Source organism: Leptodactylus fuscus, chromosome 5 (genome assembly GCF_031893055.1).
Source record: "Leptodactylus fuscus isolate aLepFus1 chromosome 5, aLepFus1.hap2, whole genome shotgun sequence".
Taxonomy (NCBI): Eukaryota; Metazoa; Chordata; class Amphibia; order Anura; family Leptodactylidae; genus Leptodactylus; species Leptodactylus fuscus.
Window position 1 is genome coordinate 89,387,511 of NC_134269.1, and position 21,632 is coordinate 89,409,142.

General features: G+C 40.4%; 1 protein-coding gene across 1 annotated transcript; it reads right to left on the bottom strand.

The window, feature by feature from the left end:
- Positions 1-243: 243 nt before the first annotated feature.
- Positions 244-20,053, bottom strand: SCAMP5 (secretory carrier membrane protein 5). Its single transcript, XM_075273604.1, has 8 exons — positions 20,035-20,053; positions 13,849-13,961; positions 12,599-12,658; positions 11,977-12,105; positions 10,529-10,685; positions 8,646-8,747; positions 8,008-8,125; positions 244-6,239 (listed from the first exon to the last, which is right to left on the bottom strand). Exons 3-8 carry the CDS (start codon positions 12,603-12,605, stop codon positions 6,045-6,047), a joined length of 708 nt encoding a protein of 235 aa, XP_075129705.1. The 5' UTR covers positions 12,606-12,658; positions 13,849-13,961; positions 20,035-20,053; the 3' UTR covers positions 244-6,044.
- Positions 20,054-21,632: the final 1,579 nt, after the last annotated feature.

The window sequence follows — 21,632 nt, forward strand, 5'->3', positions numbered from 1 at the left end:
TTTCTAAAGGCTATTCCGACGTGTTACCTAGAAAAAAAAGTTTTTTAATGGTAGAATCCCTTTAGGGCCTAAAATGAGACGTCCCAATATGTTTATAGTCAATAATAGCAAGGTTCATTGCTTTCATACAAACTATTTAGAGACAGGAAACAGATAACCCACACTGAAAAAGGAAAGGCAGTTTCTGTAGCCTCAAAGCTATAAACCGCATTCACACATCAGATCAATGATGCACAGGAAACACCAGTTTAAACGCTTTCTTTATTTTCTTATAGAATCACATACTTTGTTCCGCACAACTCTTCTCACCAAACATCAATAATTTAAGAGAAACTACACGTAAAATGACAAAATACCAGAGCTCACCATTGAATCTGGACATTAAATAATCATGGATTTCTTGAACGGAAATCTACTCAGCGCTTTTGTTATCTGTGGCGTGTTCATAGGAAGGGGAACGTGGAGCACTTATTCTCCTGGTGTACATGTAGATAAGACAGAGATAAACCTCAGATAAGTAATATTTACTAAATGTGTAACATAAGACACTTCTCAGATCTCACACCTTTAAAATAAGGGAGTTCCGTTCTAGCAGGAAATCCGGCCACAAGGGCTACAAATGGAAGGGGTGAACTCGGTAATATGCCCGCAGCCCCCACGTCTGCTGGTGGGCACAGTCTATGTGAGTATGTCTGAAAAAAAAATGTTCCTTTCTGACACCTTTTATCCTCTGCCATCGATCTCTGCTCAGAATTGGGGTGGAGTGTATATTATAAAGTTTCCAATTAGTGGGTGTAGAATTATTTAATATTGGAAAGAAAAATCTCTTTAAAGTGATTGAAGCCCTTGGTTATAGAATGGTTGACAGGCATCTGTATGAGTAAATGCTAGTAAAGAACTGTATGTAACAGAAGGATTCATGCTGTTTGTCTATTTATTTATATATATTTTTAACACTGAATAAGGTCTCAGAGTCCCCGACACTGGCGGCGCAGTCTTAACAGAAAGTGCTCAGTTTTGTAAAGTGTTCATATTGTATATAACACATACATGTAACCTGCATTACATTACAGGCATATTGCAAGTACACAAGGATGAGTGGCTTTCATTTTGGTCTTAAATGGGAATCAGTCAGCAGTTTTCACCGTGCAGCTAGGTGGTCGTCTTTAAAGATGCTTTTACTTCAAAGGATTGCTCTAAGGAGGAGTTTGATCCCTATAAGTGCCAGTCCTGTAAGTGCCACAGTGACAAGACCTCATGCTGAAGTGCTCTGGGTATTGAGCTACTACAATCCCATAACTTTGCTCTGAACTGTAGAGTTCAACCAGGAGACCACTACAGCTGTCATTCAAAACTGAAGGGAGAACAGCTCAATGCACAATGGGTCACTAGAGCAATTTAGTGTCCACATGCAAGAGCGGTGCCTTTAAGGATCAATGTAATTTTTATAATGATCCTTTTATTAAAAGCATCTTTAAAACAGTATCTGCTTTCTTCCACCCCTAAGTAACTCAGTTAGCCATCTTGACCATGCAAAACTGCTGACAGACTCCTTTGCATTAAGAGGGAAAAAAATGAAATGTCAAAGAAAGAAAGATAACATATCTGATTATATAACATGCCATAGGAGTAACATATACCGTAGCGGATTTATAAAAGTCAGGTTTTATCACTATACATTTTTAAGACTTGACTTTTTAGTAAATGCTTGTAAGCCTCATGAAATAACATGTCTGGAGCATATATCAAAACTCTTTTGTGCTGTTCCCATCACTCCTCCTCCATATTTATGAATTTAGTTATGTTCACATCTGTGTCAGAGGCTTCAATGCAGGGTCCATCAAAAATCACAGATAAAAAAAAAAGTTCTGCAAGCACAACCTTTTAATTCAATGATGCCATGGAGAAAGCAGGAGATACCCAACAGATCCAATTATATTCAATAGGATCCCTTGGCATCTGTTGTCTGGATCTGTAACTATGACAGAACAGAAGAGTGATTAAATAATGCAGATGTGAACATACCCCAACTTGACTACTGGGCATTACAATTTCCTTTGTAAAAAGGGCACGTTCCTACAAAGTCTTAAGCTGGCCATGAAAATACCACTAAAGGCCAATAGGAGACTTTAGTCTACCAAAAAAATATCAGTCACTCAGATATTTTTGTGCGATTGGCCAAAAATACCAGTACGTGTTATGATTGGCTGGTTTTGCACAGACTCAATGCAAGGCATTTTTAGTTTGTTAATGTTGATGGTGGGATTGTTCATCACTTATTGGATATCTGAAATCTACTATGTATGGCCAGATTTATCAAGACAGCACTGATTAAACAGTGGCGGACCGTGTAGGACACACCCAGTTGTCAATTTCTTCATATATTTCAGGTAAAATTAACAAAGGAACAGCACTAAGTAAAGATGCTCCAGAGTTATTTAATGGGTAGTACAAGTTTTTAAAGACATGTCAGAAGTGCTAATATGTCCCGTTAAGAATAGAATTAGCCTAAACGAGATATAACAGTTTAAGAAATTATTTTTAAGACTTTCCTTTTACAACCTGGTTACCAAAACCAGTTTTAAAATGTAAACAAGTTTGCGCCAAATCATACAAACCCAATCCTGAAAACTTGGGATGCTGTGTAAAATGTAACAAATCCAAGAATGCAATGATTTGGAACGCTCAGCCATATTTTGTCAGCAATAGAACACATATTGGAAGTAGCAAGTCAGACATTTTTCTATTTTATTTGAAAAAAAGTGAAATTATTTAGAAATTAATGGCAGCAACAACTCAAAAAAGTTGGGACAGGATTAACAAAAGGATGGGAAAGGAGTTGGTATTAATGGAAAATAGCAGGAGGTCAATTTTGAAGTATCACATGACTAGAAAAAAAAAAAAAAAGTATGTTAGAGAGGTAGAATCTCTCTCTGAAGTTCTGTGAAAAACTGCATCCAAAATCGTGGAACAATTTCAGAAAAACGTCTTAACATAAAATTGCAAAGAATTAGAATTTCCCACCATCAAAATATTCAGAGAATCTGGAGAAATTCATATGCACAAGAGATAAGTTGTGATCTACGGTTTCTCGTGTAGCAATGCATTAATAACAGGCATAAATGGGTAATGCGAATCACAGCATGGGCTCGGAAATACTTCCTCAGATCATTGTCTGTGAATACAGTGTATTGTGCAATGCACAAATCAAGTTAAATCTGCCATACATCAACAGAATCCAGAAATCCTGAAGTCTTCTCGGTGCCAAAACGCATCCAAAATGCACAAAGGCAAAATGGAAAACTGTTCTGTATTCTTTATAGAAACCACAGACACATTGTCCTGCTGACCCAAGAGGAGAGGGACCCTCCAGCTTATCAGCTCACATTTCAAGAGCCAGCATCTCAGATGGTACGGGGCTTCAGAAGTTCCTAAGACTTGGGCAGTTTACACATCTTGAAAGGCACTATCAATGCTGAGCAGTATGTAGAGGGTTTACAACATATGTTCCCATCCAGATAATGTCTTTCAGGGAAGGCCTTGTATATTTCAAGGCATTGCTAAACCACATACTGCATCCCTCACAACAGCATGGCTTTACAGAAAAAGAGTGTGGGCGCCGAATTGAACTGCCTGCAGTTCAAGACCTTTCACCAATAGAAAACATTTGACTCATTAAAGGGATCCTATTATATAAACCCTTTTTTTTTCCTGAGTAATACGTAGGAATAGCCTTAAGAAAGGCTATTCGTCTCCTACATTCGTTGTCTTCTGTGCGCCGCTGTTCACCTACAATCCTGGTTCTTGTCGGTATGCAAATGAGTTCTCTTGCAACACTGGGGGCGGGCCTCAGCACTCAAACAGCACTGGGGGCGTCCCCAATGCTGCGAGAGAACTCTCTCCAGCGCCGCCTTCATCTTCGTCAGCAGCTTCGGCTTCAACTTCCTCTTCCAGTGGAGACTTGTAACTTCTAGGCCTTAGTCCTTGGGCAGAGGATACTGCGTATGCCCACAGGCCATGAAAAAATGGCCGCTTGCACAGTATTGTGAGAGAACTCATTTGCATACCGACAAGAACCAGGATTGTAGGCGAATGTCGGTGCAGAGAAGACAACGAAAGGTAGGAGACAAATAGCCTTTCTTAAGGCTATTCCTACATGTTACTCAGACAAAAAAAGGTTTATATGATAGGATCCCTTTAAGAAACAAAAAATCTGGTACAGATGACCCAGGACTATTGAGCAGCTAGAATCCGACATCTGTCAAGAATGGGACAGCACTCATCTCCTGAAACTGCTGCTGTTGTGTGTGTATATAATACATACATATAAAGATGCTATTCAATAGTAAACATTGCCCTTTCCCAACTTTTTGGAGTTGTGTTGTTGCCATCCATTTTTTTTTTTTTCTTCAAATGAAATGGAAAAACGTCTACATTTCCTTTCATCTTCCGATATGTGTTCTATGTTCTGGTATGGATAAAACTTGGTTGTATGAGACGTCAAAATCATTGCATTATTGTTTTCTTTGCATTCCCAACTTTTTTTTGTGACTGGTGTTGTATTATGGGCCAGTTCTTTCACATTGTGGATTTTTACCATTGTTCCAGATTTCTGTCCTTCATCGCTAGCTGCCCATTTAATTGAAAATTAAGTATTATTTATACAATTCAATGCATACCTCAGGTAAATACATTGTGTCAGTACTTAATTGGTCCCACAAATATTAGGGTATGAGACATTTACAATATTTTAATGTCAGTTCCTAGAGAGGTAACTTGATATACAAGGTAAAATGAACACATACACACAAAGGCTTATTTTAGTGAAAGATAAAAACCATGTAGTGAATCATACAAAAGTATGCATTAGCAACAAACTGAAGATTTTATATGTCTGTGTGAACTAGCCGGCTATAGGAAACAACAGTCCATTATACTGCATGCTGCAAATGTTGGCGTGAAATGCAGCATACATTATTATGGGTCCATGCACAGTCCATTGCACAAACATCATATAACCCAATAATATGGCCATCTGAATTAGGCCTTACAGGGTTTCATGGCCTCATCCACTATAAAAAGAATACGCCAAAGTGTGCACAGTGATCCATCTACCCCTAACCATGTATTGCCCAATTGAACTCTTTCCAGTTTTTGCCACATAATAAGAAGAGTACAACAAATAGTGAGAGGATTCTCCTGTCTGTGCTTTTACGTAGCCTGAACTCCAGTGTACTACTGGAGCTCACATTGTCTTCAACACACAGTACATTAGTGTTATTGAGTTAGTTCTAAGAAATGTATAGCGCTGCATTATCCATAAAAACACATAGTTACAGTTATTACACAGCACTATATTCAACAAAACACCAAATGTTCCTGCAGATAACAGGACAGAGTCTGGCCAACTAACACTGCAATATGATCAGCAATATTACATTATTCTGTATGCAGTGCAGGAGTATGTGAGGTATAAAAACCAAGACTTGATGATGGCAGCCTGTTAAAGAAGCCAACAGGGAATGCTACTGTAGTCCCACGTTTGGAAGTTTGCAAGGTGTTCTAAATATGCAGCAACAGGAGCAGGCTGTAGTTCCTAACAACCATAGCCTATAGAACTAAATAGCCATTTCAGTGCTAGGCAAATTGACTATTGACTCCCTGACGCTACATACTGATATCATGAACTTCAATGGCTACCTGTTTTTGAACCGATTCTTCTATATACATAGGTTCATAACTAATTATACAAATGTCTTAATTCTTGCCCCATTTTTTTTTGTATTTTCTATATAGCATCCAGTATATAGCTCCAAACACCAGAATGTTGGGCTAAGTGTATGGAACGTACATAAACATATTGCCCCTTGTTATAGGGTGCTGGATTCTCTCTGGAACACAACATACACACCACAATCAATTATGCACCATATCAAAGGGAAGTAGGTAAAATGTTGAAGATACAACTGATCTACTAGAGGACAGCAGGAATGAGAGGTCTTTGTGACCCTAAGGAATGTATTCTTGCAGTCCTGAGTATACCCTCACATTTGATTGGAATAACCATAATTTGGTGTGGCAGAGTACTGAGGTTCTTGTTGTGTCATGGCACCCTGTGCTGCTCCAAAAGCTGCATTCTGTGCTGCTTGCTGGACATGGGGATTTTTCCAAGCACCTGTGGTCCACTCCTCTTGAGCCTTACTAAGGCTGCCTCCAGCACCACGGTAAAACTTGTGTACCTGTGTAGATAAGAGAAATTAAATATTTAAGGTTTTGAATATATATATATATATATATATATATATATATATATATATATATATAAAATCTATGTAGGTTAGGCCTGGTTCACATCAGCATTCGGTATTCCGTTCAGGAAGTACACTTGGGGACCCCCCTGAATGGAATTCCAAATGCATTGACAAGCGGTGACCTTATTAAAGCACATGGACCCCTTAGACTATAATGGGGTCCATGTGTTTTCTGCGTGGTGTCCACATGGAACATGCGGAGAGAAAAGTACTTCATGAACTACTGTCCTCTCCGCATGACTCGTGCGGACACCTCGTGGAAAACACATGGACCCCATTATAATCTATGGGGTCTGTGTGCTTTCATTGCACACTGCTTGTCAATGCCTCGGTATTCCGTTCGGGGTATCCCCATGCGGACTCCCCAAACGGAATACTGAACGCAGATGTGAACCAGGCCTTATTTTGTTTATGAGATACAAAATTTTCTCTCAAAAGTCATCTGTCAACAATCCATATTGGTATGGTTCTGCTATTGCCTGGGTCTACTGTTGGTCTTTATTTTCTGGTGCCTAACAGAGACAAGAAATACCTGGAGGCATTCATACAGTAGGTGTGCACTGATGTCAGCGGCTGGTTGTGTAGGCATCTCAAAGTATTTCCTATGTGTCAAGAGGTGTTTTAGCTATATGCTTAGCACAAAGTGTCAAATGTATACCCTGCTGATGGTGAAAACACAGGAGCTAACACCCAGCTGTAATGGCTGGAATTATAGTTAACAGATTTTATTGCAAAGGATGAGCGCTCCGACATCCCACTTCCACCAGCTTCCCCCTGCAATCACAAGAGTCCAATGAATTGTCATGGCAGGTGAGAGACTTAATGAAAGCCCCCCCATGTCTGTTATCCTTGTTCACCTTCAAGGCCCAGTCACTAGAATTATCTGCTAAGATGCCAGTCAGTTTCAAATTGACAAGCATAGGACACTGCAATATAGAAGTACTGCACTTTATTACTGAATTATTTAAGCAACTGTACTGTCACCACATAGCCACTCATCTGAATTAGGACTTACAGGGTTTCATGGCCTCATCCACTCGAAAGAATAGGCCAAATTGTGTATAATGATCCATCTACCCCTAAACATGTATTACTCAATAGGCATCTCACAGTCAGATCCCATGTGTATTATTTTTCATAAACCTGCTGGAGGGGGAAGAACTTAGTGCTTCAGCTAATACAGTCACATTTCTACAAGTGCTCCCTATTATACTGCTTTTTATAAAAAGGCCTTTAATAATCACAGAGCAAAATAAAATAAGTGTCTTGTGACACAACACAGATGTCAAATGCAGATATGCTCCAAGAAAATCAGGAATGCATGGTTATGAATGGTTCTTCATTACATGTGTTATCCAGGATTTTGTTTCTGATGACCTACCCATGGCCATAACACAGAGTTTGGAGCAGTCTGCTCCCTGCTCCATACACTATTTTGCTGGCACTGCAGTTGCCTATATCAATTGGTCATCATGTTTCTGGGTGTTGGATCCCCACTGATCTGATATTGATGATTTATCCTAACTATAGGTCATCAGCATCAAAATCTTGGAAAACCTCACTAAACCAAAGCTTTTATGTACATGAACGCAAATGACTATACTTGCCACTTGTTTCAATATTAGATGACAAATGTCATTGGTAGCTGCAGAGTGCACTAAATTGCATCACCTAAAATCCTTAATTTTCATCATACCTTGGTCAATGCCACGAAAGAAAATACTGCTACAGCTGTAAACATAATGGTTGGTATAAGCATCACCACGGCAGATCCCACATTTGTTCCAAAGAAGGAGATGGTTGCAATCCATCCACTGTAAATAATGGAACAAAGTCAAAAAGAAAAATAATGAAAACACTTCATAGAGTACTCGGAGAACAAAAACCTAAGAAATCACTCTATAAACATACAAAATACGGCATGAAGTGGCTTTATCCATGTGCATTTCCAGGATTATCAGGATAGCTAGCTACATGTAAAACACCTTTGCAAGCAATTGCATCTAATGTAAGTCAACCCTTGCAAATAGTCTTGATCTAAGAAATTCAGAACATTTTGTATCTGCACCTCCTCTACAGACCTATCCGTCTACATGGTAACAGAATGCAAACAATTCATGGATAGCCTGATCCCGCACCCGTACTTCCATCTGTCCCCTACATAATGCTGACACACATTTATTTGTACCAGAGCATCAACTTTTTGCAATATGCAGAATGCTCATTTTGTGTGTTCTCTTTTATTGCTATCCAATATATGCAAGTGTGCTGGCTACCTTGTATCGTAAATGTCTCTTAATATCATAATGCTAATACATCTCTATAATGACTTACCAGACTCCCCAACCAGGAATACCAACAGCCTGTATTATGCTGATGACCAACTGAGCCATAAAAGTAAAGAAGAACGCCATGAAGTTAAAGGAGCTGTCTGTCCTATACAAAGAGGAAGGCAAAGTTCAAATAATAGTAAAGGGTTTCAGTATAGGCTGACACTATAGGCACAACTCGTATTGTTGTATCATTATGTAGAAATTATGTGCTTGTTCTTCACTAGGCAAAACACTGGGATGTTTTAGTAATCAATATTTTCTACCATGGAACAAATGTTAAAGAAGCACTTCAGCATATTTCCCCTACATAGTGCTTAGGAATATTAAATATACATCATGCGCTTAGATGCACTATGCAATTAAAAAAAAAAAAAAAAAAAGACTAATTAGTTTGTGTCACTTCTCTCCCTGGTTTCTCATGGATTTTAACACGTAGCAAATAAAGCTTGGACTGTTCTCCATCAAGAGGAGTGCTGGCTAACCTTTTTTATTAAAGTATAATATAGAGGCCTTGTGAGTACCCGTTTTAGTTTATGTGCCACTAATAGGTTGTCTGCCATTTTGGCTCCTCCTTGCTTTTTTATACGGTTCCACTAGTGTAGCCTACTTTTCCCATTATACATCTCACTTGTTAAGCGGCATTCACACTGCTGCTGCTGTCTGCCCCGGGGTGTCCGTGGTAAACCCCGGGGAAAACCGGACAGCAGATGGCTTGCGAGCGGTCAGCTTTAAAACCCATTCTTTTAGAGGACTCCCCTGATTCCTCCAGGTTTCAGCAGCTCTGGCGGCCTTGGGTCAGGTTTCAGGAGTCCTCTGACTTTTCTTCCTCTTTTGCCTGAGTGGGATTCTGGTTGCGTCATTGATCATCTTGTCCCCTCTTTCTTTTTCTCCTTCCTGTCTGGTTCATCCTCACGTTTTCTTGTCTTGTCTTCCCCCTCTTTTTTTGTCTGTGTGTGTGGTCCTGTTTGGTTGTTCTGTTTCCTTTTTTTCTCACCTTCCCTTTGGGGTTTTTTGTCCCCCCTCTCTGTTCCCTGTATGCTTTTATTGTTCGTTTTGTCCAGTCCATGCGACCAGTTTATCTCTCTATATTTGCCACTTTACAATTGCATATACTTGATTGAGCCTTTGTGGTTGGGGATACCCCCCCTTTTTGCCTGTATTTGCTGTTTGGGGCCTGCGTGCCCGATTTTTGGATTTCTTTGTTTATCTTTGTTTTTGTTTCTTTTTTCTCTTCTTATGAAAAATCTTCAATAAAACCTGATTATACATAAAACCCATTCTTTTGAATGGGTTTTCAAAGGTGACCGCCTGTGAGCGTTTTCTTTCAGTCTAGTTTAGTTACTATAGGTCCTCCATCTACATACAGTGAATATTTTTAGCAGTAATCTATACATGAGGGGGCATACAGAAGAACAAAAAGAGCAGAGCTTGAAAGGGAGGTATCAGAGAGCTACAACACAGGGGAGTGACTGACCTGTGGTCTTACATAGAGCATGCTCTTACTATGAACCAGCTGTCCATGAAAGGGGCTCAAAATGTGTGGAGGCAACTGAGCAAGGCTACATAAAATAAAACGCTACAATTAACTTAGTATTACGTGTCCAAAATTTGCTGGAGTGCTTCTTTAAGGGAATCAACGGTAATTAACAGAAACAAAAGATTTGAAAGGACAGCAAAAACAAAGGTGAAAGCACAGTACAAAGTAATCCTACTCAAGTGTCTGCTTTTAGCATAAACTTTCTCAGACGACAGTAACATACAAATGGGTAAGGTGCATGGAACCTGTACATGTATGCATTAGTGAGCGAATGAATCACTCAATACATAAAGGAGACGTGAAACTTAATATGTATACTAGATTTAGAAAGGTAGATAGATACTTACTTGAACGCTTTGTAAATAGGTCTGAACCAGCACACATAGGAGCAGGGAGTGAAAAGGATGAGCCAAAGAAACGCCAGGCCAAAATTGACGGCTCCACCTCCTCCAATCATCCACGCTAAGCAGCCAATCAGATTCACCGCCAATGTAATACTGTTCACTGCATGCACACATGAGGTCACGCAGAGGCACACATGTGCGCGAGTAAGGAGAAGAGAGCCAAAGATCAGAGTAAGGTTGAAGAAAGCAAAGGTAAAGGAGTCGAGATCCACATAGCTTCACCAATTACTTTCCAATGCAGGAACTAGAGATGAAGCTTAGTTAATGATAATGCATTCAGTTTCCAAGCCACATGTAGATTTAAGGAGGATACAATAATCTTCTAATATAGTACATGTCCTGTAACTAATATAGTGTAACATGTATGTGGGAACAAACAAGATCGCACAATGAAGTAAACTCTAAGGGCTGTGGCATACGGGAAGGAAATGTGCACACTATATAATATACCAGGACACATTAGGTTCATCTGCACATAACAGGCAGTATAAATACTGTACTAATGCAGAACCTCCGGGTAACAAGACACTACAGTATCAAATCTTTATACAAAATAAGATTTTCTATAAGACCTTAGCCTTTACTAAGACTATGTTCACACTGCAATAGTTTAGTCCATTATTCTGATTAATCTTAGGAGAGTGACAAGGGATAGAAAAAAATAAACAGGACTGAAGAAAGCTTTAGTCTTTTGTTACATCATAGTGACTGAAGATGGATGTAGATAGGATTTGCTCCATCTGCATCCTTCATCCTATTAGTTTTTCAGTCTCCTGCTCTGATCCCATGACTGATGAGAACAATGGACCTTATAAATATTTTCTCCAAATAAGACATTTTATGGGGAACATTGTTCGAAAATCATGAAAGTGAAGCTGCTCAAAGTAAAGTTCTCAATAGTAACTAAGTGGATTGCAATTTTTAGTTGAAATCTACAATCTTCCTCTCATTTCAGCAATGAACAAAACTCATTGGAGGTTTCTTTTGCGATGTAACTGTATTACATAGAATTAGTTATATCTACTAACTTGTATTGTACTTGCATAACCTGTTCCCTTGTTAAACATGGAAGTTTCATAAAAATAAGTCGGCAATCTAGCTGGTTACCACATACAATATTAACAGCATAATTTCCTTTCAATCCCATGCATGGTTACTCAGTAACTTATTAATATACCAATTACCATTGGACTATCACAAAAACATGCCTTGATCAGCATATCGCCAATTTAGAAAGATTATCTATCCAAAGTTACATTACTTTATAGGTAATCCTGTACATGATCATTCTACCGGATCCCATTTCCTCTTCCAAAATGTATTGCAAGCATGTAAATAAAAACTGTGATTAATAAATTGGTGATGGCATTAAGCAGGGGTACCATACTTACACATCCATAGATAATAGAGGCGCTTGGTTGTTGTACGATGCTGGTCAGGAATATCAGTCTCGAAATCTTGATAGAAGCAGGGCTTAAGTGGTATGAACCGGGGAAGTGGTGGGAAGTTATTCTGTTTCTCTGCATGACCATCAGATTAGAGAGGTTACATACGTAAAAGATGATATTAGGCAAACCTCCACATATCTAACTCTGGCAAGTAATGTGAACAATGATTCCTACTGCTTGCAACAGATATCTCTATGAACATTTATGTTTCTTTCCTTTATTTAAATTTTTAGTAAATATCTGCCTGACTTCTAATAGTCGCAGACATGGCATAACTAGCGCAGACTATAGATGAAAGTGTAGTTATATTATAATAATATATATATATATATATATATATATATATATATATATATATATATATATATATATATATATATATATATATATATATATATATATAGACCATTGACGTAACCAGAAAGAAAACATCCATAGTTCACAATGCTGGATGCAAGGAGAGAACTAGGTTTATAATCCGTAGTGTTACTTATAAAAGGGTTGAGGATGGTGCTTATAATTTGCAGTATTGTGAAGAGAAATGTAGCAGGATTTAGTATCTTACCAGCCATGGCGCTGACTGTCTGTATGTAGCTTGAAACTGATTTTGTAAGTCACAGAAAGCCTGCAGGAACAGGAAAAGACAAGGTCAGTGAGAGCACATAACATATCCCTCTCTTCCGGCAGCACTGGTATTTGGTTACTCTTAGATGGTGCACTGCTATAGCGGACTTCAGCTACAATAACAACTTTATCTCGATTCTGTGTGTTATAAAATGGCAAATCTTTTACAGTGATAACTTTCTGCTCTTATCCCCATTAAAACCTTTCCACAAAATAAGCCATCTAGTGGACAGGAGAGGCAAACTGCTTCATTTTTGGATCAAAAAGGACTTTATTATAGATCCCACTCTATGAACAAAAATTACCTGTTGGGAAGGGAGCCAGGAAGAAATGATAACTAAAAGGGTATTTTGGTAATATGAAGTTTCTACCTATCCTAATTTCCAGCAATCCTGCATATTCCAAAAAACAAAAACTTAAAGGGTTTGGCCAGGATTTGTAATTATTTATGACCTAAGCTTAAGATCAGTGCTGGGCTAGGCCTCAACCCTTTTCCCAACATCAGATATTTATGGCCTATCATACGGATAGGCCGTAAATAAATACCTGGCCAACCCCTTTAATAATATGTCTGGTAGAAAGTCATCTGCATTTATAGTAGCAGAAAAGTTATCACATTTTACAAAATATCATCCACTAGCTGAAGAAAAGGAAAAAGGAGAAGAAAAAGGAAATTGACTTGCCCTGTAGATTTTAAAGGGGTACTCCAATCTCAAGAGTCATGTTCAAACTTATAGCTGAAGCAAATTGAAGGGTTACCTGATACATTGCTTTGTCTATGTTGCTCTATTTTTACAGCTGGTTGCCTTGTTACAGACCTGTACTCAGCCATTTAGATTTATATTCTTTCTTCCTGCATATTGCTTTCAGTTGCTGAGCCCTCATAAATGCTAGAACAGTTTCTTGTGTCTGTCAGCTCTGTATGCAGTTTACAACAAGCACCAGCACACTGCTGGACTGAACTGAAAACCAAAAAATGGAGGGTGAGGAGACAGGAGGAAAGCTGGAAACCAGAGATGGGAAAACTCCTTTAAATCTTTATTCTGCAAAAGGTAACTGCAGATTTTATCTCTTGCAATGAGCAGGTCAAACCCACTGCATTTATTAACTGCATGGATGTACCCACTCAATGAAAACTGTATACTGAGAGCTGATGCTAACACAACAGAGAAAGGCTTTACAAATACTTACGGGTAGCCTGTGTGTACCCCAGTGAAGATAAGAGCTTAACACAGACTGAGGTCAAATCCTGACGTGTACAGCAAGCAGATTAAACCACGGCACGTTACTGTATATATTGCCAACTAAAAAACAAAGAAAAATAAAAATTAGAAGAGGAAACTTCAATTTCAGATATTACCGGAAAGGCTATTAGCATTATTATATTTTAATAAGTGGTATTTAATTTGTGCTGATATAATTCAATAGTAGATACTGCAGGCTGAGAATTAGAAAAAAAAAACATTTCTGTGAAAGATCTCTATCTGAGCGATGTGCTGTTCATGACTCACTGTTATATGCATATACAATAACACAGTCCTGCTGCAAATACATATGAATTGTTCCATTGTATAAGCCTTTTTACTCAAAGCCCTTCTGGACTGGTGGTGACACAATATATTTGTACGTAGGCGCTAAATATTGTCTATTATCAATAACCTTGTGGGTATAAAATATTGTTGTTACATCAGGTTTTTAATATACATATTTGCTTTAAGAATTGTATGAAGAAAATCTTGGCATATTCCAGTCTTCACACTGACCGAAAGAAGTGTTCACAACAATATCTACAATGGGATCCATCAGTTAAAATCTGTATATATAGATAGATAGATAGATATATTTCTGCATCTTTTATACCACATAACTGATTGGTTGTTGGTCAGCTGATAGACGAGCACACAGTGGTGCCAGCCGCATTACAATATTTCCACTTACATTTACTTATTGGTCATTCATCTTTGCAGTTAACCTGTAAAACCACACAACTAAGAACAGTAGAATAAATTATAATCAACAAAAGTTGAAAGATCACTCAATGGCGATCTCACCAATATCCCCACTCACATGCACACTTATTTCCCAGTGAACAAAGATCAGGCAGTTGAAATCCAACAGCTATCATCTGCAAATGTTGGTGGGGGTCTTCCAGTAAACATTGGATGGTTGCCGAGACCAATTGAAATCTGCAGGTTTGATCAATAAACACCTCAAGTGAATTGTCAGCTTGAATTCACACTGTTTAAATCTAAGGCTCCATGGATATGAATGTATGCAGGTGCTGAGTCCCAGGGACATTTTCTGATTATCCGGTGACTATCCGTTTCTCTGTTTATGGAAATTGAAATAACTACTACTCCCCCCTCCTCCATCCAGCCCTTCATACTTACGTCTCTTCCTTCCAGGCTTCCTCCTGCAAGATGGCTCTTCGTAACTTCTGACTACCGACACATGCAATAGTACCAATGCTGCTCTGCAGCCGATAATCCACCTCTACTGCTCAGCCCCTATGCCTGCGCAGTAAAGGTGAATTGTCATCTGCAGAGCACAGAACAGCGCTGGGACTATTGTGCGCGCGCCGGAAGAATCAGAAAAGAGGGAGAGGCCTTTCAACAGGAGGAATCCTGTAAGGAAGAGAGGTGAGTATAATGGGTTCAGGGGTTGGGCTGAGTTAGTTGGGAAGAGCTAGAAGTGGGCAAGATAGCTAGAGAGACAGGGAGGGGGTGTATGGGAGAGAGAAGAAGGGGGTGAGGTGAGAGGGAGCTAGTGTGGAAGCTACATAGCAGGAAGCTGAACCTTGTAAACAAATGCAGAAGATACCAGGAGCTCCCAGACACACCCAGAAATCACTGCTAAAGATATTTGGGTGCATTTAATAACCCATTAATAGCAATAACACACCTTTTCTTGAAAAAAAAAAAAACCCTTAAGTTATGTACAACTCGGCCATTTCTATAGAGTGCAGTGTCAGATTGCTGGTGGGCCTATGTAAATAAAAAGCAGTAGTGAGCAAGCATAGTCACTACCCCATTCAGTTCTGTGAGTCTGCGATAACGGCTATTGTAATCAGTCCCAAATAAATCAATGCAGAGATGGTTATGCATGATCAGTTCTCCTCCATTTACATGGGGCACTCGAGGACCCCCAGGAATCTTTTCAATGACAAATATTTCTTAAAATGCTAAAAAGTATTATTTCTCTGCTATAAAAAGAAGTAGAGCAACTTCACAGAACAGTAAGGAATATCACTGCACTTCTCAATTTCCACAAATCGTAGACTAGTCCACAACACATGATCTCTCCTTACAATTAGTTCCATTGGAAGATGCAGAAAAAAAAGCAATTTCCCTCAATATGGTATTTTTAGAGTTGTACTACTACTACTAAATACTATCGAAAGTAAGGGAGCGTTCACACTACCGTCGGTGTCCGACATGTAGTGTCCACTCAAAATCTGTCACGGACACTAGGAGCGGACACTAGATGTGTCCGTGACACCTGTCATTCACTTGAATGGGCATCGGGTGCGTTCTTTTGCACTCCGTGCCCGTCCTTCCCTGTCCGCAAGAGAAGATGTCCGACTTCTCAAGCGGACAGAGGAACCCTGCATGCAGGGTTTTTCTGTCCACTTGAGAAGTCGGACATCTTCTCTTGCGGACAGGGAAGGACGGGCACAGAGTGCAAAAGAACGCACCCGATGCCCATTCAAGTGAATGACAGGTGTCACGGACACATCTAGTGTCCGCTCCTAGTGTCCGTGACAGATTTTGAGCGGACACTAGGAGCGGACACTACATGTCGGACACCGACGGTAGTGTGAACGCCCCCTAACAAATCCACTTGGCCACAATAAGTCTCATATACAGCGCTGTGGAATCAGGAGGCCAAACTTCCAGCTCCTCTATTTTTCCAAATATGCAACAAACTATACATCTAATTAGTTATACAATATTAAAAATTGTATAAGAAAAAATTCTTAATAAGTTAACTGCAATTTTTTTCTGACTCCACCCAAAATTGATCCCTTCTCCAATTCCAGCCCTGCATAATTAGCTGACAGCCATGTTCCTCTAATTCACAAAAAAAACTAGTGATTTATTCTTGTAAAAGTAAACACGCAACAAAGCTACTAATTGTATATTATCATTTAAAATACTCATTTTATTTGGAAGTCTGAGTCAGTAACTTACCCCCCCCCCCCCAACAACTTCCCTGCCCTGCTGATGTATCACAAAGCCTGTGACAAAGCGGCCCTGTTACTCATATTTCCATACTATTTCCATAACACACAGCAACAGTTCCTCAAAAGTAATGTCCACTGGATAGAAAAGTGAAAACTGCCCTGAGCAAGCATAATGGGAGCAGCCATACATCAGCATATGTGCAGATCACAGTCAGGGGACACATTCTATACACATAACCCACATACAGAATGGTATGTGAGTTATACAATGATAGAATTATATAGTATAGCGACTGTACATTCCAGCTAGGACTAATAATACTACATATATCAGTATATGAGCGCCCATTCAGACTATAATTGCATAACTTATTTTACTGGAACAGAATGGTATAACCGGTGGATGAAATGGATCAGTTATGCATTCTGTTCCTAAGGACTAATGGATAAATATTGGAAAGCGTAACATACAGTACTATAAAAAGAATATTAAAAGAATACTACAGCATACTTGATGCATAAAACACAAACCATGACAGGTCCATTTTTTTTTTTTTTTTATTTTAATTCCCACCTCCAGGATCATATTTAGCTTATAGTTTAAGCCAAATGAAGAGTTTTACGCAACACATTGCTTCATCTATCTTGCTGTTTGCCAGATACAGCTCTATGTATATCCTTACTGTTTACAGCTCATTGGCTAAGTTTCAGACCACCTGTCTTACTAGCTCTAGTGGTCAAGCTGAGGACGTCAATCCCCGCTCCTGACCACCTATTTTTTCTTTTCTTTCTCGCTCTGCAACTGGCTTTCAGCTAATGAAACGTGACAATGGGTAGAACAGTGCTTGATCAGTGGTCTCTTATCTCTGTGTGTAAATCCAGACATAACTGTGCAATACAGAACATCTACAATGTCTATCTCGAGAGTAGAATGCTGGCCCGAGCTGAAAACCAGGAAATGGAGGGGAGAGGGGAGCAGGAGAAACCTTGATACTAAAGCCCCACATAGCGGGTCGCAGCAAAAAAGTGCTGCGGGAAAAAAACACAGCGGAAATGCACCGCAGTTCTTTTTAGTCTGCAGAGATTTCCAGTTCGGAGTTCCATGTGGCATAAAGTGCGGTCCCTTCTAGCAAATCCCATCCGAACATCGCATAAAAATACACTTAGTGAACAAAATTGCAGCACGTCATTTATACCTACGGAAACACCAGCGGTTTCCCTATAGGTATAATGGAAGCAGAAAGTCCGCAGATTAAACCTCTGCAGATTTTCTGTGAAAAGCAGTGCAGGAAAAAACGTGATGCATTGCCGACGCGGTTTTTCCCACAGTGCTTTTTGCTGTGGTCCACTACGTGTGGCCTCAGCCTCACGTAAAGTGTGTAGAGGTTTGCACTGTAGACTTCCTGCTACAATTATACCTATAGGGAAACCGCCAACATTTCCATAGGTATAATTCACATGCTGCTATTTCCAAAACCAGTTTTGGATATTGCAGTGTTTCCATTATGTGTATTTTTCTGCAATGTGTGTATGAGAGTTGCTAGAATCCCATCCACTTTTGCAGGGACTGTAAACTGCAGCAGGATGGGAAAAACCCCTTTAGGCCAATGCCCCACATTGCCGACAAACATTTTCTTTTTTTGCAGACTTTCCTGCGTTTTCATTAAACCAAAACCAATAGTGGACTAAGTAGAAGGTAGAAGTATAAGAGCTTCCTATATATTTCTCATTCCTTTTGTAGCCATTGTTGGCTTTGGCGCAAAAAAAACTACAGCAAAACCTGCAACAAAAAAAGCTGCTTTTCTGCAAAGTGGGGCCTCATCCTTAAAGATATTAAATAGGCGGGCCCTCCAAGCACGGTCCAGACTCCTCGCCAGCAGTGACATCCCAGATTTCTTGTGCTGAAGCCACTGACGTGACCACTGAGCAAAACAGCGGCCTCAGGAAGTGACCATGGGATATCACAGGACATCATGTGTCCTTGGCTGAGGCCAATGACTGGCTTCAGAAGTCGCTTCCTCTGGAAGACAGCAATGGACCGGCAGGTCCGGACTGCTCTTCTGTTTTTCTCAGATTCATACACGGTCATCCTCTACCTCAAGACATATAGTAAAATGATTTTCAGAATGAAGAGAACACAGTGCCATATTGTGCTATCCAGCGAGCACACAGGTGTCTACAGCTCAGTAACGCTGGGTTCACACTAGCGTTTGGGTCTCCGTTCTGTGCATGCAGAAGACGGAAAGCTGTTAGACCGGGTCCGACCGTGAGCATTTTATGCTCTCTGCCGTGAAACCGTTTTATTTATTTTTTTTAAATCGAACACAGAGTACTGTATGTCCGACTCTGCGCCCGGTTTAAAAAAACCGGTTTGGCGGCGGAGAGCATAAAACGCTCACTGCTGCTCACAGCCGGACATCTTTCTCACCCATTCAAATGAATGGGTATGAACGAGTCCTGCAGGTTTCCGTCTCCTGCCTCTGTTTTGAGCAGGAAACAGAAACCTGCAGAACGGAAACCGGGCGCAGATGTGAACGAGCCGTAAAATGGAATGAGTGCTGAACTTTGCCAGAGCAGGTCAGGGGGAGTTCAGCAGGCCTAGTCAGTGTGTGGTACCCACCACAAGGATTTGCATAACCATTTTTTTCCCATAATAAAATTTTCAGTACAAAAAAACACCTCCCTTCTAAAATATAAGAAATGCTACCTCTTGCCCATCTCCAACCACTCCTTTCTTACACTAACCAGTCCCTTTTTGGTCATCCAAGACTTCTCCTCTAATGACTAGTCTGTAGAGGACCTACAAACCCCAGCACCGATAAAGGAGGACCCCATGGCTTAATACATGGCCATCCTCCAATTTCTATGAGCTGTGGACATGCTAGCAGTATCTCCCTTTTTAGGGGGTGTCAATAAGCCATAGAAGAGCCTAGGAAGCCATTCAATGTCAACAAATGTCATTGTGCAGAGCATCCCAGCCCTCCCTGGTGCACAGCTCCCCCATACCACCCACATTACACTATGCTGGAGACACAGGACAATACACAACAAGCCACCAGCCATCACACATACAAGTAACGCGTGCAGCCTTCCTGCATATACATGCACGTTCACACCTGTCTCCAGCCATAATACCCCCGGATCACACAGGTCGGTGATCAGCCATCAGCCCCTCATTCCCAGGGAGGACTCACCCAGCTCTAGCTCTGACCTGCTGCAGCACTGATAGGAATTTACACGCAGTCCGGTTAGGTATCCGGCCGCCGCTATCTCTCTTGCTCTAGTCGGGTCTAGAATGGTGCTGCTCCTGGTAGGTAAGATGTCACGGGAAGGGGCGGGGCCTCTCACACCAAAGGGCGGGACTTATCGGATTGCAGTTCTTGTGCACATAACAGGAAGCAGCATCCTCGGTTGTATCTAGGACGGAGTAGCTCATATGTATGACGTCATGAGAAAGGCGGGGTGTCTGGATTACAGCTGTGTGGACGTAGTAGGAAGCCGCAGAAGTGCTTGTCTTGTATTCTGTAGGGGTGTAATGTCTTATTAGGGAAGACAGAACAGGGACGCATTACACCAGGCATGGACACAATGCTTAGCAAGGCGTGCATGGGATAATAGGTCCCCATACCGTCTCTCCCTAATAAGACCTACTGCACTGACAAGAGACAGTTACCACAGAACAGCTGTCTGGAGATGGGCCTCTCTAGAAATATGGCGACTGCTCAGGACCAAACAGCCCCAGGTCTCTTCTATGTTATACAATGCCTGGAGCCTAAATCAAGACCTTTAGGCTAAGGCCCCAGGGGCTGTAATCGCACTGCGGTTCTTTCCGCAGCGCTTTCAACAGAAAGTTTGCAGAGTTTTTCTCCGCGGACTTTCTGTTACAATGTATGGGAAAGCCGTTGGCGTTTCTGTAGATATAATTGACATGCTGCGATTTGCAAAGCTGCAATGGCTTTGCAAATCGCAGCGTTTCCACGCTGCAATCTTTTCCGCAAAGTGGGGATGGGATTCGCGTGAATCCCATCCACTTTGCCTGCACTGTACAACGCTGCAATTTTTCCCGCAGCGTCTCCGCTGCGGGCAAATTGCGGCTTTTAAGTCCCGTGGGAATCCTGGCCTTAGGGGGTCTAATAATTTCAGTAAAACAAATTATAAAAAGAATTAAAATTTTAATCAACCCCCTTAACCCTAGAACAAATATAAAAGTACATAAAAAAGTGAAACACATACACAAAGGCTGAAAACACCGGGCCTACAAACTTCAAAGGAGGCAAACTGCCAGTTTTCGCTGTTTTAGATATAAAATGATCAAAGCAATAGACACTCCCCAAAATTTGTATAAACAAATAATACATCTGTCCCTGCAAATATGGACGCCTTATGCATCACCATACACAGAACAATGTTACAGGTGTCAAAATATGGCTCCAATAATTATTTTTTTTTGCAAAGTTTTGCATTTTGTTTAAAAGGTTAAAAATTTATATATATTTATATATAAATATATATACACAGTCCAGTCACATTAATGTGACCACTGCCTACTTTTGACGTCAACGTTAAATAACCAATCTCAGAAGACACGTGTCATCAGCCATCTGGGTGCACTCATCATTGTGGAAGGCACAATGGATCACACAAGTATGCATCTATCCTTGTGGACCACGTTCACCCCTACATGCGAATTGTTTTTCCTCAGGATGATTGCATCTACCAGAAGGACAATGCGACGTGTCATAAAGCTTGCAGTGTACGTGCGTCATTCGAGGAGCACCAGGATGAGTTTACT